Below are 20,751 nucleotides of genomic sequence, written 5' to 3'. Positions count from 1 at the left end.
TGTTGTTGTGTATAATAAGAGAAGATGACACTTCGAAATGACCATTTGTTTGATTTGCAGTCAGCTCATGAGGCACCCACTTTTCAAGCATTTTCAGCTTTCCAAATTGCTGCAAATGCCAAAAGACCATAGAAGGGTCCACGCTGAGTCCTTTGGCAACTTTTGTGTAGTTTGTAAGAGGATCAGCTTCGAGGATTGCTCTCAGTTGGTCGTTGTCGCTTCTGACTCAGTCTGTCGTTGTCGCTGGCCACTGCTCTCCTCATCTTCAAGGCTCTCGTCTCCTTTGCAAAAACTTTTTGAGCCATCACTGCGCTATACATTCATAGTAGTTCCTGGTCCAAGTACATTGTTGATGTTGCGAGTTGTCACCACTGCTCTATGACCCATTTTGGGTCAAGTTAAAAAAACCACCTGAATTTGCTTTTTGTCTAGCATCATTTCTATAGTCTAAAATTAATATAAAATAAAAAGCAACTAATGAGTCATTAGCAAAAAAAACATAAAGCAAGAAATGCACATTAAAATGATATATAATATAACCATATTTATTTCAGAATGTATTCCAGTATCAAATGACAAAGTTCAACAGTGTAAAATCTCAATTACTTTTTCTCCAACCTAATACATACTAATTACAAAATACCTTGTGTCTTGCATTGTGTTTGAGTTTATATAAGGATACACATTTTTAAGTATGTTATCCGTGAAAGAAGTATAAACAAGTAAGTGAAGACTAAGGATAAAGTTTTTCTTTTGAGATAAATCAAATTACCAGTTTTTAAATTTAGTTAGCTCATTCTTACTCATAAGCATTTCTGACCAAATTTAGTCACAATTGGAAAAATCTGCTTAAGAAAACAACGCTTCTGCATTATGTCCACTTATTATGTCTTCCACTGAATTACTTTAAAGGTTAAAAACATTAAAAAATTTTGCACGTGTGTCTTTGTGAAAAATAAAATTGTTCTTAAGCTAATGATAGGTTCTCTTATTTCATGCCTTATTTTTTTGTTACTATAGTTATCAGGTCATGTATTTTATCCATTATTTTCAAAATATTTTTACTTATAATAACTCATGTAACATTATTTTAAAAGTTGTTAGTTATCTCTCCGTTTTCTTTCTGTTTCCTCACTGTGTTGTCTCTGTAATCAGGAAAATTCAGTTCCTGAGTGTCAAGCATTTTTTGAAAGAAGTATTGTTTAGTTGAATACTTGGTTGTGTTGCCTGACATGCACACAGTGCCGATTATACTGGACATTGTAACCATAATTTCAAGTTCTTTCCAAGATACCTGGTGTGTTTTTATGGCAAAGAGATCGGATTCTCTAGTTGCAATTCAGGATGTGCCCTAGCTTTCTAAATTTTTATGAATTTTTTGTCTTTGTATCTTTGCTTTCACTTCAGAGCGTCTGCAGGTGAGTTACTGCGTTTTCCTCAGAGTGCTGAACCAGGGAGCAGTGTGGACTCGATGGCGTTTCACTGTGGGCCTACACATCTCCCCGCGTTGCGCTCTGTTCTGCTAGCCCAGTGCACATTTGCATTTTAACAAGCCTTACTTGGCAATCAGTAAGCTGGTGATACTGAGGTTTCTTATCTTGTATTCTACCTTCTTCTTTTTTTAAATTTGGCTGAGCCAGTTTCTAGTTGTGGCATGCAGGCTATAGTTCCCCAACCAAGGATTGATCCTGGCCACCCCACACTGCCCCCTGCATCTTAACCCCCATCTTAACCACTGGACCATCAGGGAAGTCCCTGTATTCTCCCTTCTGTACCATAAAAATCAATGCCATTTTAGCACTTGTCCAGGATGAAAATGAATTTTAAGCTCCTTATTCTATACCTAAAATAATGCTTAGGGTTATTAAGTCAATTACCTGTGAATGAATGGGCAGTTTGTGCTAACCTTGCTTCTTTTTGTAAATGTTAGTGTTTTTAGCAAACATAATTGTGTAGTTAGTTGTCTTCTTCATCTTAATTTTAGGTCCTTAAAAATAAGATTTTTGTGTTCTAAAAATAAACAAAGACCTCTTGTTTCCAATTTTGTAAGACAGGATTATGGATGTCTTTGCAGTTTCTTTAATGGAGTAAGAAAGAAGAGAAATAGAAAGACATTATTAGTAGCAAGCATATTTGGACCCTGTTTTATGCAAAGCACTGTAAAAAGATCTTCAGTCAAAGCTGTACATGAACTTAGTTAGCATATGGGAGAAAAGCCATATTTATAATACATGTATGTATTTTACATATGTGTGTAGGTGCATAGCAATTTAATAGCATAAAGCAGCATATTAAATAAGTAGGAGTACATAATTTGATAAAGAGGAAAAGCCTGCCTGCTAAGGTTCTTTTTTAAAATACCATTTCTATTTTGCAAGTATCAATACAAAGGGACACATTTTATGAAATGAATTTGTTCTAGTCTTCAAAGACTTTGGGTCTTTAATCACTCATAGGTGTTTAATGCTCGGATTTCCTCCATGTTTATCAGAGCCATTTCTCCCTCAGCCTTTCCCTCAACCTCTGACTTGGTCTAACTGTCTTTGGCAAAGGCTACTGGATCTTGTCTTTGGCAATCATTGCTCTGCTCGACTTTCTCTGGATAGACAGAGGGATTTTTCATGAGAAGCATAAAAGTGGAACGAAGAAGAAAAACATTCTGTGTGAACAAACCAATATTTCAAAAGCAATAGTCATCATCTTCCACTCCCCTACAGATAGGTTCATCTACATGCACAACCTCCAAGGTCCTCTACCCCACACTCCCAATACAGGTCAGCAGTCATTTCACACTGCATCAGTAGTCAATCTTTGCATGATTATAACCAGGTATTTTTCATGGATGATCCATATAGTATAATATGGTAATAATTACCTCCTTAGAAAAATGTCTTTAATCTTTAGAATAAAATTTTGGCAGGGTTTAAAATTCTATGTTTGGTGTCATTTTCACTTTGCATGTAGAAGGCATTGCTTTGTAGCTGTTAAGACGTCTAATGCCATACTAATTCTTGACAGTTTGTATACGGTCTTCTCTCCCTTTCTCTCAGTTTTTATGAATTTTTTTGTCTTCAGTATTTTAAAATTCCAGTCATATGCTCTTATGCTTCCTTTTTACCTGTTTTCTGGATTCATGGTGAGCTCTTTCAGTTTGGAAATTCATGTTTCTCAGTTTTGAGAACTTTCCTTGGAATAATTATTTAGCAATTTCCTACTTTTCCCTTTCCATTTTCTCTGCTCTTTTAGAACATCCTATGTTAAACTTTGTGGACCAGATCTCTGCCATTTTTCCACTATTTACCATCCCTGTCTTTTCTGTTCCACTTCCTGGGAAAGTTCTTCAAATTTATTTTTCAACTCTTCTATTGGTTTTTTTCATGTCTACTGTTATATTTGCATTTTCCAAGAACTGTTTTTTGTTCTCTGATATTCCTTTTTATATGACTTCCTTCTTGTTTCATGGCTGCAATAGATCTCTTCCTTTAGCTTAGTAATTGTAATAATTTGGGGATTTTCATCTTGTCCCTGCCTTTTCTCTGTTTCATCCAGGTTCTTTTTTTCTTTTTGAATTGTCATTTTAGTGGCTTTTTCTGGTCATCGTGGCAGAGTTGATATTTAAAAGCAAGCCACTAAAGAATATATTGTAAGTTCTATGTGCTTGGTTGGGCTTTGATGGCTGGTGACTTCATTTCAGAGTCCTTCAGCTGGGCTAGGTTTTTGGAGAATCTCCAAGTGTCAGTATCTTCAGATTCTTCTATCTTTAACTTCTCATTGTCTTTTGTCTTTTTTTTTTTTTTTGGCTATACTGTACAGCTTGTTGTTGTTGTTATTCAGTTGCTTAGTTGTGTCCAACTCTTTGTGACCCCATAGACTGCAGCACGCCAGGTTTCCCTGTTGTTCACCATCTCCCAGAGCTTGCTCAAACTCATGTCCATTGAGTCTGTGATGCTATCCAGCCATCTCATCCTCTGTCATCCCCTTCTCCTCCTGCCTTCAGTCTTTCCCAGCATCAGGGTCTTTTCCAATGAGTAGGCTCTTTGAGTCAGCTGGACAATGTATTGGAACCTCAGCTTCAGCATCAGTTCTTCCAATGAATATTCAGGGTTGATTTCCTTGAGGATTGACTGGTTTGATCTCCTTGCAGTCCAAGGGACTCTCAAGAGTCTTCTCCAACACCATAATTTAAAAACATCAGTTTTTCAATGCTCAGCCTTCTTTATGATTCAACTGTCATATCCATACGTGACTACTGGAAAAACCATGGACCTTTGTTGACAAAATAATGTCTGTGCTTTTTAATAATAGGTTTGTCATAGCTTTTCTTCCAAGGAGCAAGCACCTTTTAATTTCATGGTTACAGTCACCACCTGCAGTGATTTTGGAGCCCAAAAAAATAAAATCTGGCACCATTTGCATTGTATCCCCATCCATTTGCCATGAAGTGATGGGACTGGATGCCATGATCTTAGTTTTTTGAATGTTGAGTTTTAAGCCAACTTTTTCACTCTCTTCTTTCACCTTCATCAAGAGGCTCTTCAGTTCCTCTCTGCTTTCTGCCATAAGGGTGGTGTCATCTGCATATCTGAGGTTATTGATATTTCTGCAATCTTGATTCCAGCTTGTGCTTCATCCAACCCAGCCTTTCTCACGGTGTACTCTGCATATAAGTTAAATAAGCAGGGTGACAATATACAGCCTTGATGTACTCCTTTCCTGACTTGAAACCAGTCTGTTGTTCCATAACCTGTCCTAACTGTTGCTTCTTGACCTGCATATAGGTTTTGCAGGAGACAGGTAATGTGGTTTGATATTCCTGTCTCTTTAAAGAGTTTCCACAGTTTGTTGTGATCCACACTGTCAAAGGCTTTAGCGTAGTCAGTGAAGCAGAAGTAGATGTTTTTCTGGAATTCCCTTACTTTTTCTAGGATCCAGTGGATGTTTGATCAAACCAGTTTGATCTCTGGTTCCTCTGCTTTTTCTGAATCCAGCTTGTACATCTGGAAGTTCTCTCTTCACATATGGTTGAAGCCTAGCTTGAAGGATTTTGAGCATAGCTTGTGGGATCTTAGTTCCCTAACCAGGTATTGAACCCAGGCCAATGGCAGTGCAAGTGCTGAGTCTCAAACACTGGACTGCCAGGGAAATTTTGCACTTTTTATCTTCTCCTAAGAGTAATTTGTCAGTAATTTTCCTGAGTTTATAAGCGTCACTTGATAGCATTTTCTGAGCTGATTGGGGGATGAAGCCAGAGGTTTCAGTGTTCAGCATCTAGCTTTTTACCTAATTACTTTCAATATAGTACTCCCATTCTCACTTGGGCCTTATATCCCTAAGTCCAGAGTCTGCCTACTTCATCCTTTGGAGAGTGAACACCTCCATTCTTTTGCCAGGATAGAGGTAGGCACTCATTGAACTGAGTGGGGAAGGAGAGGGAACTCAAAGTCTGACTTTTTCCATTTTTAAAGTTAATTACTCTTTTGTTGCACTGGGTCCTCATTGCTGAGTGGGGGCTCCCCTGTAGTTGCGGTGCTTGGGCTTCTCACTGCGGTGGCTTCTCTTGTCGCAGAGCACAGGCTCTAGGTGTGCGGGCTCATGGGAAGTCTGACTTTTTAATCCAGATTTTCAGTCACCTGTGTTGAGCCTCATCTGCATCCTCCCTTGAATACCTGGTACTGTCTGTACCTTGCTAAAGTTCTAGAATATAAGCTTAATACCGTTTGGTCTTCCTTCACTCCTAGCTTAGGTTTCAGCTTTTTCTAGACTCTCTTCCACTCTCTATGTATACTAGTCCCTGAGTTTTCTCATCCATTGCCATGGCTTTAATTTCTGGTTGTATATTTATGGTTCTCAGATGCATATCTCTAACCTGCATCTCTTTACTAAAGCCAAACTCATCTTGCAAATGTGTACTTGAAACTTTCACTTGTGAATAGGTATCACAAACTTAGCAGATCTAAAAAGGAACACCCAAAGGTTCCCCCTGGAACTACCCCCCACCCCAGTGGACAGTCTCCCATCTCGGACAGTGATACACCTTCCTTTTCATTTGCTTCTGCTAAAAAATTCGGATCATATCCTTGACTCTCCTCTTTCACCTCAAATCCAGTCTAGCAACAGATCCTATTGGCTTTGGCTTCAGCTCAGTGTGTATACCAAGGAGAGATACTGGAGGATTACTCTTAGGAGAAAGTGAAGAGTGCTAAGACAACTGTATTTCTAGGCAAATGGAAGAGAATGCTTGTTTTTTTTTTTTTTTTTAAGTGCAGTAAAAATATGGAAGGGAGATATTTGCCTAACCATAAAAAATAACAGATATTTGTGTAAAGAATCAGAAACCAGATAAACTTTGAAATTTTAAGCTTAGCTAAAGTACTTTTCGGGGAACTTCTACTTCGTGTTTTATTTGGTGAACTAATATTGAATACCTGCTATGCACCAGGCATTGTTCTAGGTACTGCGAATTTGTGTGCTTAGTCATGTCCAACTCTCTGTGACCCCATGGACTGTAGCCTGCCAAGATCCTCTCTCCATGGAATTTTCCAGGCAGGAATACTGGAGTGGGTTGCTGTTTGCTCCTCCAAGGGATCTTAAGCAAAACAGGTGAAAATTCTGGCCATGGTGGAGTTTACCTACTAGTGCCTGATCAGAAAACTTTTTCTGTGAAGGACTAAGATAGTAAATATTTTAGGCTTGGCACATTGGATTGTATCTGTCATTGTAGCATGAAAACAGCCATAGACAGTATGAATAGATGTGACTGTGAGCCAGTAAAACTCTCTCTACAAAAGTAGGTGATCAGGGAAATTCCCTAGCAGTCCAGTGGTTAGGACTCTGCACTCTCAACTGCCAAGGGCCCAGATTTGATACCTGGTCAGAGAACCAAAATCCCACAAGCTACATGGCCAAAAAACCAAAAACAGACAAAAAGAAACAGATGGTGGGCTGGATTTGATCTGTGAGCTCTCGTTGGCCAGCCTCTGTTCCAGTGGACAGAAATAGTAAAAACGTATAAGTAAACCATCTAGTATCTTATAAATGGAGGAATTGTGTAGGAAAACGTGGAGCAGTAAAAGGAACTAGGGCGTGCGAGGTGTGGGTTATGGTAGACCTCAGGGAAGAGGTGACATTTGAGCAAAGACTTGAAAATAAGGGAGCAAGCCATTTCAGACTCCAGCACGTGTGAAAAAAGGAAACATTATTTTCAGGATACTTAGAGGAGAGTAGCTCACAGAAGAAATGCAGGGAGTGTTGGGAACCTCAGAGACTTGAACTGAGGAGTCAGCCCCTCCAGAGCGTGGTCTCTGCCTCCCTCCCCTTCTCCCTTTCCTCCTGTGTCTCTGTCTGTATGTCTGTGTTTGTGTGTCATGTCTGTGGTGTCTCTTCTCTTTCACTCTATCACCTCAGGTTCATTCTCTCTCTTGCACATGGATTTTCTCCATGAAGCTAAACCATGATCTTAAGCCCCTTTCATCTTTACAGTCTTCTAACCAGAGAGGAGCAGCAGTCTTTTCTTACCATTCCTAGTTGGAAAAATCTTAGGGAAAGTTTTCAACTGGCTCAACTTAAAGCACGTATCCATTGACCGTTCTTTGTGACCCAGGCGATGGGGTATTACAATTGACTCAGCATGTACCATGGACTCAACTTTTTTCAGAAGAGGCAGTTCTTTTCCTAAAAGAAGTAAGTGGAAGTGAATCATGCTAGTCAGAAAAAAAAAAGTCCACCCTAGATAAGATGATAAAATAGAGTGGTTATGAGTATAGGCTCTAAGGTTACTGAGGTGTAAATTCTGGCTCTTCCACGTAGAAGCAGTATAATCCTTGGCAAGCTAATTTGCCCCTCTAATGCCCTAGTTTCCTCTTTCATATTGTGATGATAACATTAATACTCTCTTCATTAAGCATGTTGTATATTAATTTAGTTAAAAATGTGAAAGATAAAAAGGTACATGGCATAGAGTACATCTTAAGCAAGTGACAACTTACTGTCATTATTTATCCTCAGCACATAAAAGGATAACCAGTGGGGTCTGTCCTAGGAATGTAAGGTTGCATTAACATAACACCATCATTCAGTGAAGTCTGATGTATTGTAGACTTAAGCTGTAAGGTCATCTTAATAAGTACAGGAAAAGCATTTAGTGAAATTCAACACCTATGCATGATGATAAGAAAATTCAGTTAGCAAAGAATAGAGGGGAATTTCCTCAAGTGAGGAAATTCTATGAGAAAATTTACAGCTAAAGTCATAATTAATGGTAAAAGACTAAAAGCATCTTCCCATGGATCAAGAAAATGGCAAGGATATTTTCTTTCATATTTACTCATTATTGTGCTAGAGATCCTAGCCATGACTTGAGAAAAAGAAATGTTAATAATCTAGGTTAGATAAGAAGATCTAAAGCTGTATTTATTCCCATAAAACATGGTCAGATGTTTAAAAATCCTAATGAATCTATAAAAAATCTACTAGAATTAATAAATGAGTTTAGCATGAGTATAGGATAAAAAAGTATAAAACAAGAAGTTTACTTTAATATTTTTTGTGATAAACAACCAGAAATTGAGATTTTAAAACAATGCTATTTACAATAGCATAAAAATATGAAATAGCTTAAGAATGAACATAGCAAAATCTAGGCAAGATCTATACAATGAAAACTAAAACACTGCTGAAAGAAAGAAGACCAAAATAAACAGTGATCTCATGCTTATGGGTCAGAGACTTAGTATTATTAAGATCCTGAAACTGACCTATACGCTCAAATAATCCATATCAAAGCCCCACAACTTTTTGGTAGACATTGACAAAGTTGATTCTAAAATATGTATGAATGTACAAAGGACCAAGAATACCCAAAAGCAGTTTTGACAAAACTTAAGTTGGAGGACTCAAACTCCTTGATTGCAGGATTTACTCTAAATTATAGCTAGAGTAACCAAGACAGTATGTGGTAGACCAATGGAATAGAATCCAGAAATACACCTGTGCATATATGGTCAGTGAAATTTTGACAAGACTGCCAGGGTAATTCACGGGGTGAAAGGAATAGTCTTGTCAACAAATGGTTCTAGAACAATTAAATATTTATATGCCCCAAGCCCCAATAACAGCAGAATGAAACTTGACTCTTACTGCGTGCCGTGCATACATATTAAAGTTCAGATGGAGCACAGACCTCATCATAAGAGTTAAAGTTATAAAACTTCTAGAAGAAATTATAGGAGAAAATCTTTGGAATCTTCGGTTAGGCAAAGATTTATAATACAAAAAGTACAAATAATTTTTTTTAATTTCATGAATTGGACCTCATCAAATTCTAAAACTTGACTCCACTTCCCCTACCTCTCTCCAGAATGGGAGAAGTTGTTTACAAAAATAAATAACACCTAATAATGAGATTCAGAGTAAGGAAATATAGATTCTTTTCTCAGTGTATTTAAGGTCATTGTTTAATCTTTCTCAATGTTAAACTTTTTTTTTTAGTTTTATATCACACACCCTACTCTGTGTTGTACTTAGGATATATTTGCATATTTATAACTTACAGATCATGAGAGACAGCTGCCTCTGAGGAGACTGTAATTTTATTTCAATGACAGTACCCAAATGTTTGAAAAATGATACCACAACGAGTTTGATGTTCAACTGATAGCAGGTTGGTCAAGAGGATGAGATGGTTCGATAGCATCACTGACTCAATAGACATGAAATTGAGCAAACTCCAGGAGATAGTGGAGTGCAGGGAAGCCTGGCAGACTGCAGTCCACAGGGTCACAAGGAGTCAGACACAACTTAGGGACTGAACAGCAACAACAAAATTGGTCAAAGAGTACAAATTTCCAGTTTGTTTTTTTTTAATTGGTAGAAAATTGCTTTACAATTTTGTGTTGGTTTTTGCCATATGACAATGCGAATCAGTCATAATATCCCTTTCTTCCTAAGTCTCTCTTCCCAAACTTCCAGTTTTAAGTTCTGGAGATCTGATGTACAGCATGGTACTCACACGACTGAGCAACTGAACTGAACTGAAGCAAACTGATGTACTTGAAAGTAGCTCAGAAAGTCCATCCTGAATGTTCCCACCACAAGAAAGTAATGGTAGTCCTGGGATGGGATGGAGATGTGAGCTAAAGCTGTGGTGATCATCATTTTGCAGTGTGTCTGTATCAAATCAACATGCTGCACACCTTCCACAATGTCATATATCATTTATTATGTCAGTAAGGCTGGGAGAGAATATTGTAAAACTGACAAAAAAGAAAAATCTGATAAAGGGCTTGTGTCTGGAATATATGAAGAACTCTCACAACTCAAGAAGAACAAAAACAACCCTTTTTAAAAAAATGGACCAAAAAAATAACAACAAAACAAGTAAATAAAAAATGGACCAAAGACATGAATAGACACTTCAGCAAAGAAAACATGAGCCCGAGAAAATTCATTAGGGGACTGCAAATTGAAACTACAGTGAGATCTACTTCACATCCACTAAAATAGCTAAACGTAAAGTCTGAAATATCAAGTGCTACCCAAAATGTAGAACAAAAGTTTGATGGTTTCTTATAGAGTTAAAACAAATGGCATACAATGCTGCAATCCCACTTCTAAGTGCTTATTCAAGAGAAATGAAAGCATATGTTCACATAAAAACTTGTACAAGAGCATTTATAGCCACTTTATTCATAATAGCTCAAAACTGAAAACAACCCAACTGTCCACAAATTGAGATTCATTCATACAATGGAAAACTACTCAGCAGTAAAAAGGAATGAACTACTGACACACAAAACAATGTGGATTAATTTGAAGAATATTATGCAAAGGAATAGAAGCCAGACATAAGAGTACAGTACGGTGTGATTCTCTTTACATGAAACCTAGACAAGGCAGAACCACTGTGATGGAAAACAGACCCCTGGTTACTGGGGTCAGGTCTTGCATATTGGAGGAGGGACTTGACTTCAGAGGGGTACAAGGGAACTTCTGGGGTGAGGGAATAGTCTCTATCATGATCACATGGATGTTTATATTTTTCAAAACTCTTTGAATTGCCTGCTTAAAATTGGTCCGTTTTATAATATGGAGCTCATTCCTTAATCAAGCTGATTAAAGCTGGTTCAGAGGCAGGGCGAGCATAGTCTCTCACAGAGGGTGTGGAGTTGTTCCATCGGAGGAGAGGCAGCATTGAGACGGGCCGAGAGCAGGAGGGGCTAGCTGCCTGGAGGAGGAGTCCATGTCTGCCACGGAGACAGCGTGAAGCCAGGCGTGAGGAGACTCAGTTTCTAGCTGTAACTCTGCTTTAGTAAATAACTTTAATAAACTTGGTATTTCTTTGCATTTTAATAGCTCCGGAGGGTTTATAAAGGACTTTTGTATTCACTACTCTGTGTCACGTTGACCTTGGCTGACCCACCAGCTCTGTTTCCTCACCTGTGGAGTTGAGGGCCGCCTCTTGTCTCTGGTGGCGCCCGTCGTGAGTGTGTCAGACGAAGGACTGGGGCATGGAGAGGCCGTGACCGCACATTGTGAGCAGCGGCGAGGTTCTTGTGGCCTTGTCTGTGGTGGTCAAGGAGGGACCCCGCCGCCCCTCCTAGTCACGCCCTCTGTCTGCCTTGCCTTCTCTGCGGGCTCTTACGCTCACTCCTCGCCCCAGCACCACCTGTCCCCCACGGCCTGCTTTTCTCCCAGCCGCCGGCGGCCAGCTTCCACCTCCTCCTCCCCACCGAAAATAAGTTTCTTTTACCATCACCGTTGATTCCTTGCCTTGTGTCAAATCCGGTGACTTTCTTTTTTTCAGTCCTTCTTTACCTTTTAACAGTGGTGAGTGCTCCCCTCTTAAGATGATTCTCCTGACTTCCAGAAGAATGTCTTCTCTTCCTCTTCTTCTACTCTGAGCTTTTGTCGAGTACTCTTTACTGGCTTTACCCAGAATTCTGTCCTTATCTTGTTTTATACTGGTAATGTTATCCTTGGGTGATCACCTGTACTTTTGTGATTTCAACTGATGCTAACAGCCCTTAAGTTTCTTAACATCCTTCCTGAGCACCTGGTGAGTGTTTTTGGAATCTGGACATTTCTAACCATGGGCATCTGGATATTCCGGAGCACCTCTGAGTTTCATGGCAGAACTGTTAAGAATACCACTTTGAGAGCCCATCTGCCTGAATTTGACTTCTGACTCCACCACTTAGTAGCTATGAGCCTTAACCACTCCCTGCCTCAATCTTATCATCCCTTCAAAATAAAAAAGGCTGGAGATTAACAGCACAGTCAGGTGGTATCTGATGATGAACAGTGTCTGATGCGTAGGAAGCTCCGTCGGTCTGCCTGCTGCTGCGCTTGTTGTCTTTGAGACACAGCTCTTTGTTTCCTGGATCTTCTCCCTGCTCTTTGGCTCTTCTTATATCCCTGGCATGTTCGGTCACATTCTCAGCCAGCCACTAGATTTCCCAGACCTGAGAGTCATCGAGGATTCCTTTTTTTCCCAAATAGCTCATATCTGCTTCATACCTCCTGACCTCTCACTTTTAGTGGCGTAAAAGTTACACCATGTTATCTTTCTATTTCCACTCCTGTTTTCTTGCCCACCCTGTCCAACCTTCCTGTGCTGTCTAGGGGCCAAAAATCTGTCTCAAACAAGTATAATTGTGATGTACCTGTACCTCCCTGCACAGGTGTGGGCTGTTCAGGTCCTGTGACAGGGCTTCTGCAGCCACCTTGAGATGAAAGAGCGTCAGGGAGAGATGAAGAACAGAGAAGAACAAGGGAACTCAGTCACCCTTCCTGCCCACCTCCCACCTGGACACTGAACCCAGCAGCTTTGCAGCTTTCTCTCATACTTATCTTTGTAGTCCTGCTGTCAGAAAACACCTCTGGCTTTCAGGATCAAGTCCAAGGTCTCACTAAGACACGAGAGGCGCTTTATGAATAAAGTATTCCTGTTCCTGCCCTGACCATAACGTGGTGTGCCAGTTACTTAACACTTCACGAGCATGTGTGCTGTACTGTCGACTGTACCCAAGGTGCTCGGATTTCTCTGCTTCCTCTCATACTCTTCTCTCTGCCCACGTTACCTTTCCCATTGCCTGATTTGCTTGGCTAACTTCAGATTGGTCCTTAAGATTCAGCTCAGGCATCATCTCCAGAAATGATTTCCTGTCCCCACTTCAGGTGTGGTCAGACACCCTCATCTTTGTCCCTATTGTAGGCCACGCATCTCTCCATCACCACAGTGACAGGAGAGCTTGTATACAAGCATATCCTCCTTGACCTGACTGTGCCCTCCAAGAGGGCAAAACAGAGGTCTTGTGGCTTTTGCTAGTAGCTGTATCCCAAGCAGACAAGTTGCTCATCTGTGACACATAGTTGGTTCTTGGTAAATGATTGAGTTACTGTCTGTCTCAGTAACTTGACGGTGCAAACCTCTTGGCATTTTTTTAAACAGGCCCTGCCAATCTTGCTGGCTTCATCTCTTGGCGTTAGCTCCCCCCTCTGTGGACTTGTACTAGCTTTGCCTCGTAAGCTCTGGGTACTCCCCTGATGTCTCTGTGCCTTTCTCCATGCTTCTCCGCCTTTCAGAATGGCTCTCCCTTCCCCTTTACGTTTCCCCACAGGTCAGCCCCTTAACCTTCAAGGCCACTGTCAAGATAGATTTCCTCTGGGAGATGCACCTCACCTTCAGCTTTACTCCCACATCACTCTCTCAGACCCATGGTGTTCTGATTCCAATACTGTAGACATTTTCCCCTTATTCCATTAGACTTGAGTTCCTTGGGGGCAAGGAACCACATCTCTGTACTCATTTTGTAAGACTGATTAGCTTCCATTAGCTTCTCACTCCATATAGAAATGTCCAGGACTCTTGATGTGCCATAAGCGGCCCTTCACAGTCTGTCTTTAAACTGTCTTTTCTTCACCACCAACTGGGCACCTAAATGACAGCCCTTTGCAGCAGCCAGTAGCACATTCCAGGTTGGACTCATCATGCGTGTTTATATGCTTCTTTCTTTTATGAAATGCTGACTGTTGACAGGGGCTCCGTTTGCTTCAGGATAGTGTGTTCTTTTTTATTAGTTTTTAAAATGTGTAATATTTCAGGCATACACCAAAAAGGCAGGGTAACCTAGAAGTCCCCTAGATACGTTGTTGTTGTTTAGTCACTCAGCTGTGCCCAACTCTGGGACCTCATGGACTGTAGCGCACCAGGCTTCCCTGGCCTTCTTCACCGTCTCCCTGAGTTTGCTCAAATTCATGTCTAGTGAGTTGGTGATGCTATCCAACCATCTTATCCTCTGTGGCCCTCTTCTCCTCCTGCCCTCAATCTTTCCCAGCATCAGGGTCTTTTCCAGTGAATTGGTTCTTTGCATCAGGTGGCCAAAGTATTGTATGTATAGTATGTATATATCTAGTATAACCAAAAAATATATATACATATATAGTATGTATATATCTAGTATAACTGAAAGAACATTTGAGAGAGTGCGTGCTGAGCCTCTCATTTCTTCCTCCCTGATCTCATTTCCTTCCTTTCTCAGAGAATGATGACTATCCTAAATGTCGTGTTTATCATTTCCATGTGTGTTTTATTACTTCAAAAGTTTTATCTGTAGAAGATATATAATGTTGATTTGTATGCTAAAGACACTGAATAAATAATAATGCCTTGTTCACATTCTCTACCAGGGTCCTTGCTCATTGAACATTGTTTTTTTGAGATTTATCCCGTTTAGATAACCTTTAATTGCTACATAGTGTCATTATATGACACACTATGTCATATAAACACACCTGTGTCAAATAAACACACAGTTTACTTACCCACTGTATTCTTGACCAGAGTTTTTACTGCTTTTAGTTTTTCACCATTAAACCAATTTATAATGAACATTCTTGTACAAAAAGGAAAATCCAGTCTTTTTCTAATTTAAATTAAGTATCATGACAGCTATATTCTGAGTATCAGTGCACTTGGAAGTCAGTTTCACTTATTTCCAGAATCAGAATTACCCCTTCCATACAAATATCATGTGTGTTGCTTACTCTCACTAGCATTTAACTGGAGCTGGTATTTTGAATGCAAAAGCTTTAAGCAAAAGTTACTTTTCTCAGCAATTTGCAAATCATGTCTCATATAAATTTAGGTCATTGTGCCCTAAAAATGCCAAATGGAAGACAAAATTAGAATTTTTTTTTAAAAATTTAAGAAAACTTTGAGAGCTCTGGCTAACAGAACTGAGACAGAAGCCTATTGGCAGAAGAATAATAGCCTGAGTAAGTGTGAATTCTGTTTCTCATTCATGATAGAAAACTGGAAGTGACCTCAGATCATCTGTTCCTACATCGACCTTCTTCAAAACAGCTGGGAGCATAGCTATAGGTTCTTGAGGTGGACCATATCAACACTGCAGGCCCGAAGCAGTCACATTTTCCGTTGTGTCCAACTGAAAGAGCTTGTGTTTGAATTGCAGTTCCCTTCCTTGTTTTGTCTTCTACTAACAAGGAAAGCAGATTGTTAGTATTCTCTTTTAAAATAAACAAACTAGCCTTTCTTCTCTGAAGAAAGCATTATCAAACCCTCTTTGCTTTGATTCCCAGGACTCGTTTCATAAATGTCTTCAATTGACGATAAAAGCTACCATAGATTACCTCTTTTGTCCTTCTCTGAAGGGTACACTCTTAGAACACTGACTGAGAAAATCCCGGGTTTGTTGAGTCCAAGAAGCAGTTCTGGTATTATGTAAACATAAAGCGCGCTGCTGTACTTCACTTGCCCCCTTTCCTCCTACTAAACCAAAACGCTCACTTCCAGGTGTGTTTACTGCTTTAGCTTTCTGTTTGGGCACCCAGTTGATGCCCCTTTGAGTCTTGCCATGCCATGTACTAGAGTCACCACCAAAGACCATTCCATCTCAAAAAGCTTCTGAAACTCCATTTATTTCAGAAAATTTGCTAAGTTGTATATTTAGTTATGTAATATAATGACCTTGAAGGCCTTAGAATGTGGCCGTGTGCAGAGCTGGCATGCCTGGGTGTATGTCTGTTTGTGCAGCCAAAAGTGTCCTGAGCAGAAGCCTGCTTTTGTAGGTAGCTCTGTGATTTCAGAGGGCTGCCAGGGTGGCACGAGTGGTAAAGAGCCCACCTGCCAACGCAGGAGACCTAAGAGACATCAGTTTGATCCCTGGGTCGGGAAAATCCCCTGGAGGAGGAAATGGCAGCCCACTCCAGTGTTCTTCCCTAGAGAATACCGTGGATAGAGGAAGCTGGCAAGCTATAGTCCTTAGGGTTGCAAAGAGGCAGACACGACTGAAGTGAGTTAACATAACAACATAGTAGGTGAATCTTAACTAATTTCCCCCTTTTATGCATTTCCTTGTGAATATGCTTTATACACTATTTCAACATATTTTTATCTCTTAATTTTCATTGCCTGAAAAATAATTTGTTTTTAAGAATATATACACCTTGCAGTTCAGTCCTATGTTCAGTTATTCTTTTACTCAGCAGTTTTACTTTATCCTATAGTCAGTCTCATCTCAGGTATGCTAAAAATTATGTACAGGGGTTTTCACTGCAGTGCTGTTTATGATACAAAAAATTGTAAACATTGCAATGATACTTTTCTAATGGATTAATCAAAATGTGATTTATACATATGCTTGGATATCAGTTAACTAACAGTCAATATATGTTTTATTGAATGAATCAAAGATTGTATTATTAAGTGGAAAAAGTGCAAGGTACAGAGCAATACCTATTTTGTGAATTAAAAAGCATGGATGTATATGTACAGTATTCATTCCTATACATGCTTTGATGAATATAACATTTCTGGAATCATAGATAATAAACTGCTAACATTTGTTACCAGGGGTCATGGGAGTGAATGTGAGGAAAAAGCATGATGTTTACTTTTAATCTGGAAAAAGAAAAAACAAGGCAAAACTAAAACTCAAGTAAAGAAGATCCATAAAAATAAAATGACAGAAACAGTGCACAAACCCTTACAGATTGAGTCTTTTTCCTACTTCCTTACACACTTCCACCTCACTCTTCTCTCTGTCCCCTGTTTTGCCTCTGTGCTTTGCCTTCTGTTTGGAAATGCCTTCTCTCTCTTCTTGCACAGATTTTCCTCTTCAAAACTTTATATGAAGTCTAACCCCTTCATTAAACTTTACTGGACTATTCCATTTCACAGAAATCTCTCTTATCAACATGTGCTTGATCAGTGTTACATGATTTCACACTTATTCACCCAGTAATTATTTCACTGATTTTCCTGCAGTATTTGAATGTGAATCTAGAGAATATTCTTGGCTCTGTTCCATTTGCTTTGTGCATATCCAGCATTACCCATAAGTGTTAAGAAACGTTTTCATTCATTTTTTAACATTTTAATGTTAGTTAATACTTAATCTGGAAAGAATACTTAGTAGTCTTATTTTCAGTAATTATCCCATTTAAAGCATCTGAAATAATTAGGTATTTTCCTAAATTGATATTCAGATCAATATTCTATTTAGAAAGATACCACTAAGAAATACTAGAGTAATGTTTCAGGCCTTAAAAAAGATACTACAAGCCATAGTTATATGGAAAAGTACATGGAATCAGAATTGTCTTTATTTTTAACCTGTTGTCTAGCCCAAAGAGGAATTCTATATTCATTAGATACAGTAGATTTAATATTAGGATGATATAATTATGTATATTTGAAACTCTGTTATTTGGCATATACACATTTATGATTGTTACAGCTTCTTGGTAAATTCATCACTATAAAATTTCTCTCTTTATCTCTAGTAATAGTCTTATCCTTAAACCTTTGTCTAATATTAATATAGCCACTCCACCTTTCTTATGATTAGTGTTTGTATTAAACAATATCTCTTTTGAATCATTTTACTGTTCACTTATCTGTATCTTCAAATTTACAAGTGTGGCTCTTATAAATAGCATGCTTTTGGGTTTAGTTTTTTTACCTAGTCTGACAGTCTATTGTCATTTAACCAGAGGGTTTAATCCATTTATATTTAATGTAAATTTGTTTTATACTTTGAAAATCACTCACTTAATTCTGTTAGGATCCATCTTAAAATAATCTTTACTCTTGGTTAGAATACTACTAAAACATCACCTTTCCAAGAATTCAACTGAGTGTTCTCCATTCTGACAGGCTGGAACTTCAGCATACCTCCAGTCTTTTGTGATTTCCCAAATCTCTGTTCGGTTTGTGCCTTCTGAATGGCGGTTCACTGTCATACCTTGTGAGGTCTGTCTCTGCACAGCACAGCTTAGTATTTAGCCAAACACTCAAGAATTGACACTGAAGCAGGTTTTGGACTTCCCTCTTGCAGTTCCCTCCAGTCTAACAATCTACTCTGCAAATTCCAGCTGCCACAGAAGCCCCAAATTCATGTCTGTCTTCTCAGTACAATACTCTTGTGCACTGCTTGGGCCCCAGCTTTCTGAGCCACAGTCTAAAATGTTCCTCTAGATAGAAACTCACTTTCTAGGTAATGAATCACATGGTCCCCCCAAAAGACTCCCGTAGTGGCTCGGATGGTAAAGAACTACCTGCGGTGCAGGAGACCTGGGTTTGATCCGTGTGTCAGTAAGATCCCCGGGAGAAGGGAATGGTTGCCCCTCCAGTATTCCTGCCTGGGCAGGACACTGGAACTCCAGTAGCAGAGGAGAATTCCATAGGCAAAGGAGCCAGGTGGGCTACAGTCCGTGGGTCCTAAAGAGTCGGACACGATTGAGTGACGACACAGCGCTGTGGGTCGCTCTTATTTTAGGGATCATGATCCTGTACTCAGATGTTGTTGAGCATCTGAAAGCAGTTATTTCATATATTTTGTTCAGTTTTTAGTTGTTTACACAGGCAAGTTATTCAGTACCAGTTAATCCATCATGGCCAGAAACAAAATCTTATAATACAAATATTGAAAGTCAGTCTTTTTGAGAAATAAGAATATAAAGCCATAATATAGAATCATGGACTGTATATTATGCTAGAGAAATAATCTAATACACTTATTTGAAAGATGAGAAAAATTGAGATACAGCAAGCTTAAGTGATTTGTAACAGAGTATACACTCTGAGTTACTCGTAAAGTCAGTTCATGTCCCAGGTTTTCTAAATTTCTGTCCACTGTTCTTTCCATGATAGTAATCTGAAAGTTTCAACTTTTATTTTTTAGAGCCCTTAGAATTTAAACATTCTTTTCACTTTATCATTTACTATATCAATAGTATTGTTAATCTTGCTGTTCACACAGGCATGAAAAAATAATCATTTACAAATATATTTTGAAATAATTGACATTCTGTGTAATTATATAATTTCATATAAAACCTATGAAACGAGACACTTAGTTCTTTTAATATAATTGGGCTTTTGTTTGTTTTTTCAGCTTGTTTTCCTTGCTGTCAAAAAAACACAACAAAGTTCTGGAACAAGCCACACAGTCCTTGAGAGGTTCGCTGAGTTCCAATGATGTTCCTCTACCAGATTATGTAAGTAGTTACCTTACTTGTCAATAAAAAATTTTTCCTTTCATTGCTAAATTAAAAAATAACAATTCCCCCTCTTCCCAAGTTCTGACTGTTCTTGGCCACTGAGAAACCTGTAACAGAAAATAAAGGAGAAACATTTCAAATTAAGGGAAAAAGTTTTTTCAAAGATTATTAACACATGGTTGAAGAAAGTCAAACCTAAATCAATGATTGTTAATAATTAGGAATCTTATTACTTTAGTCAGGAAGGCCACCCAAACTAATTACAGAGAAATGAAAGGAGGAATTTTATAAGAAGTATGCAAAGGTTTCTCACTAAACTCAAGGGGAAGATACACACCTGGATTTCAGGGAACAAGAACCTAAGGTTGAAAAGCCATTGGATTCTTCAAAATAGCCTGTCTTTCTGGACATTTAGTTTTGTTATCTGCTTCTTTTTGCTTCAGATTCACTCTGCTGCTGCGTCCCGCAGGCCCCTTTTCTCTAGTTGCTGTCTGAAATAGCAGCCCTCAGCCCTCCTCCGCCCCACTCCCTTCCAACCCTTAATGTGTTTCAGTGAGAGTCATGCCTTCTGCTGGCTGTTCAGAGGCCTGCCATCCTCAGGTCCCAGGAGAGAGAATCTAACTGGCTCTGCTGGGGGTCTTGTCCAGGGTGTCTGCCCTGGTCTCGTCGGTCATGGTCAGCAGAGACCAGCAGTAACATGTGGCATTTGTTCCCCCTGCTTTAAAGATGAAGAGGTTATTACCACCTGGCCTCAGAGGATGATGATAGACTAGAATAGACACAGCCCAGGGAGGAGCCCTGTGGAATGAGAAGGGGAACCCGTTATGTGGATTCCTTTAGGACAGCGGCATTGTCTGTGACACTTCTTATATTGTGGAGCGTGCTTAGATGAGGCTACGAAAAACTTTCATGTCACGAGTCACAGAAATAGTTCATCCAGTTCTAATAAGGACGTCCCTATTTGTTTATCTGGGGACAACTTAAAGTCAATATTCAGAAACTTGAGCAGAGAATTTTTATATTCTGAGTTTGAAGTGGTGATATGTGCCAGACAGCCAGAGAGTTGTTTTGCTTGTTTCCTGCTGTGGTTTGTTTCATTTCTAAATGGTTGTGCTGATACGAGACTGTGGGAACAGCACCCAGTCCGGATATCAGACACTGATAAACAGAGATAGCTATGTGCAGCCACAACCTGACTGGCGCTGTTTTTCTTCTCTTTTATTTATTTAT

General features: G+C 39.2%; 1 protein-coding gene across 4 annotated transcripts in view; it reads left to right on the top strand.

Moving 5' to 3' along the window:
- Positions 1-20,751, top strand: part of DYM (dymeclin) — a 382,103-nt gene that overhangs the window by 237,438 nt on the left and 123,914 nt on the right. For all 4 annotated transcript variants that reach the window (XM_043444328.1, XM_043444326.1, XM_043444327.1 and 1 more), the window contains one exon: positions 19,416-19,518. In XM_043444328.1, coding sequence (XP_043300263.1) covers positions 19,416-19,518 — 103 coding nt within the window. The remainder of the gene's footprint in view (positions 1-19,415; positions 19,519-20,751) is intronic.

The sequence above is a fragment of the Cervus canadensis genome, chromosome 23, assembly GCF_019320065.1.
Source record: "Cervus canadensis isolate Bull #8, Minnesota chromosome 23, ASM1932006v1, whole genome shotgun sequence".
NCBI lineage: Eukaryota > Metazoa > Chordata > Mammalia > Artiodactyla > Cervidae > Cervus > Cervus canadensis.
The sequence above is the reverse complement of the archived record's forward strand: the minus strand, read 5'-3'. Positions and strand labels throughout refer to the sequence as shown.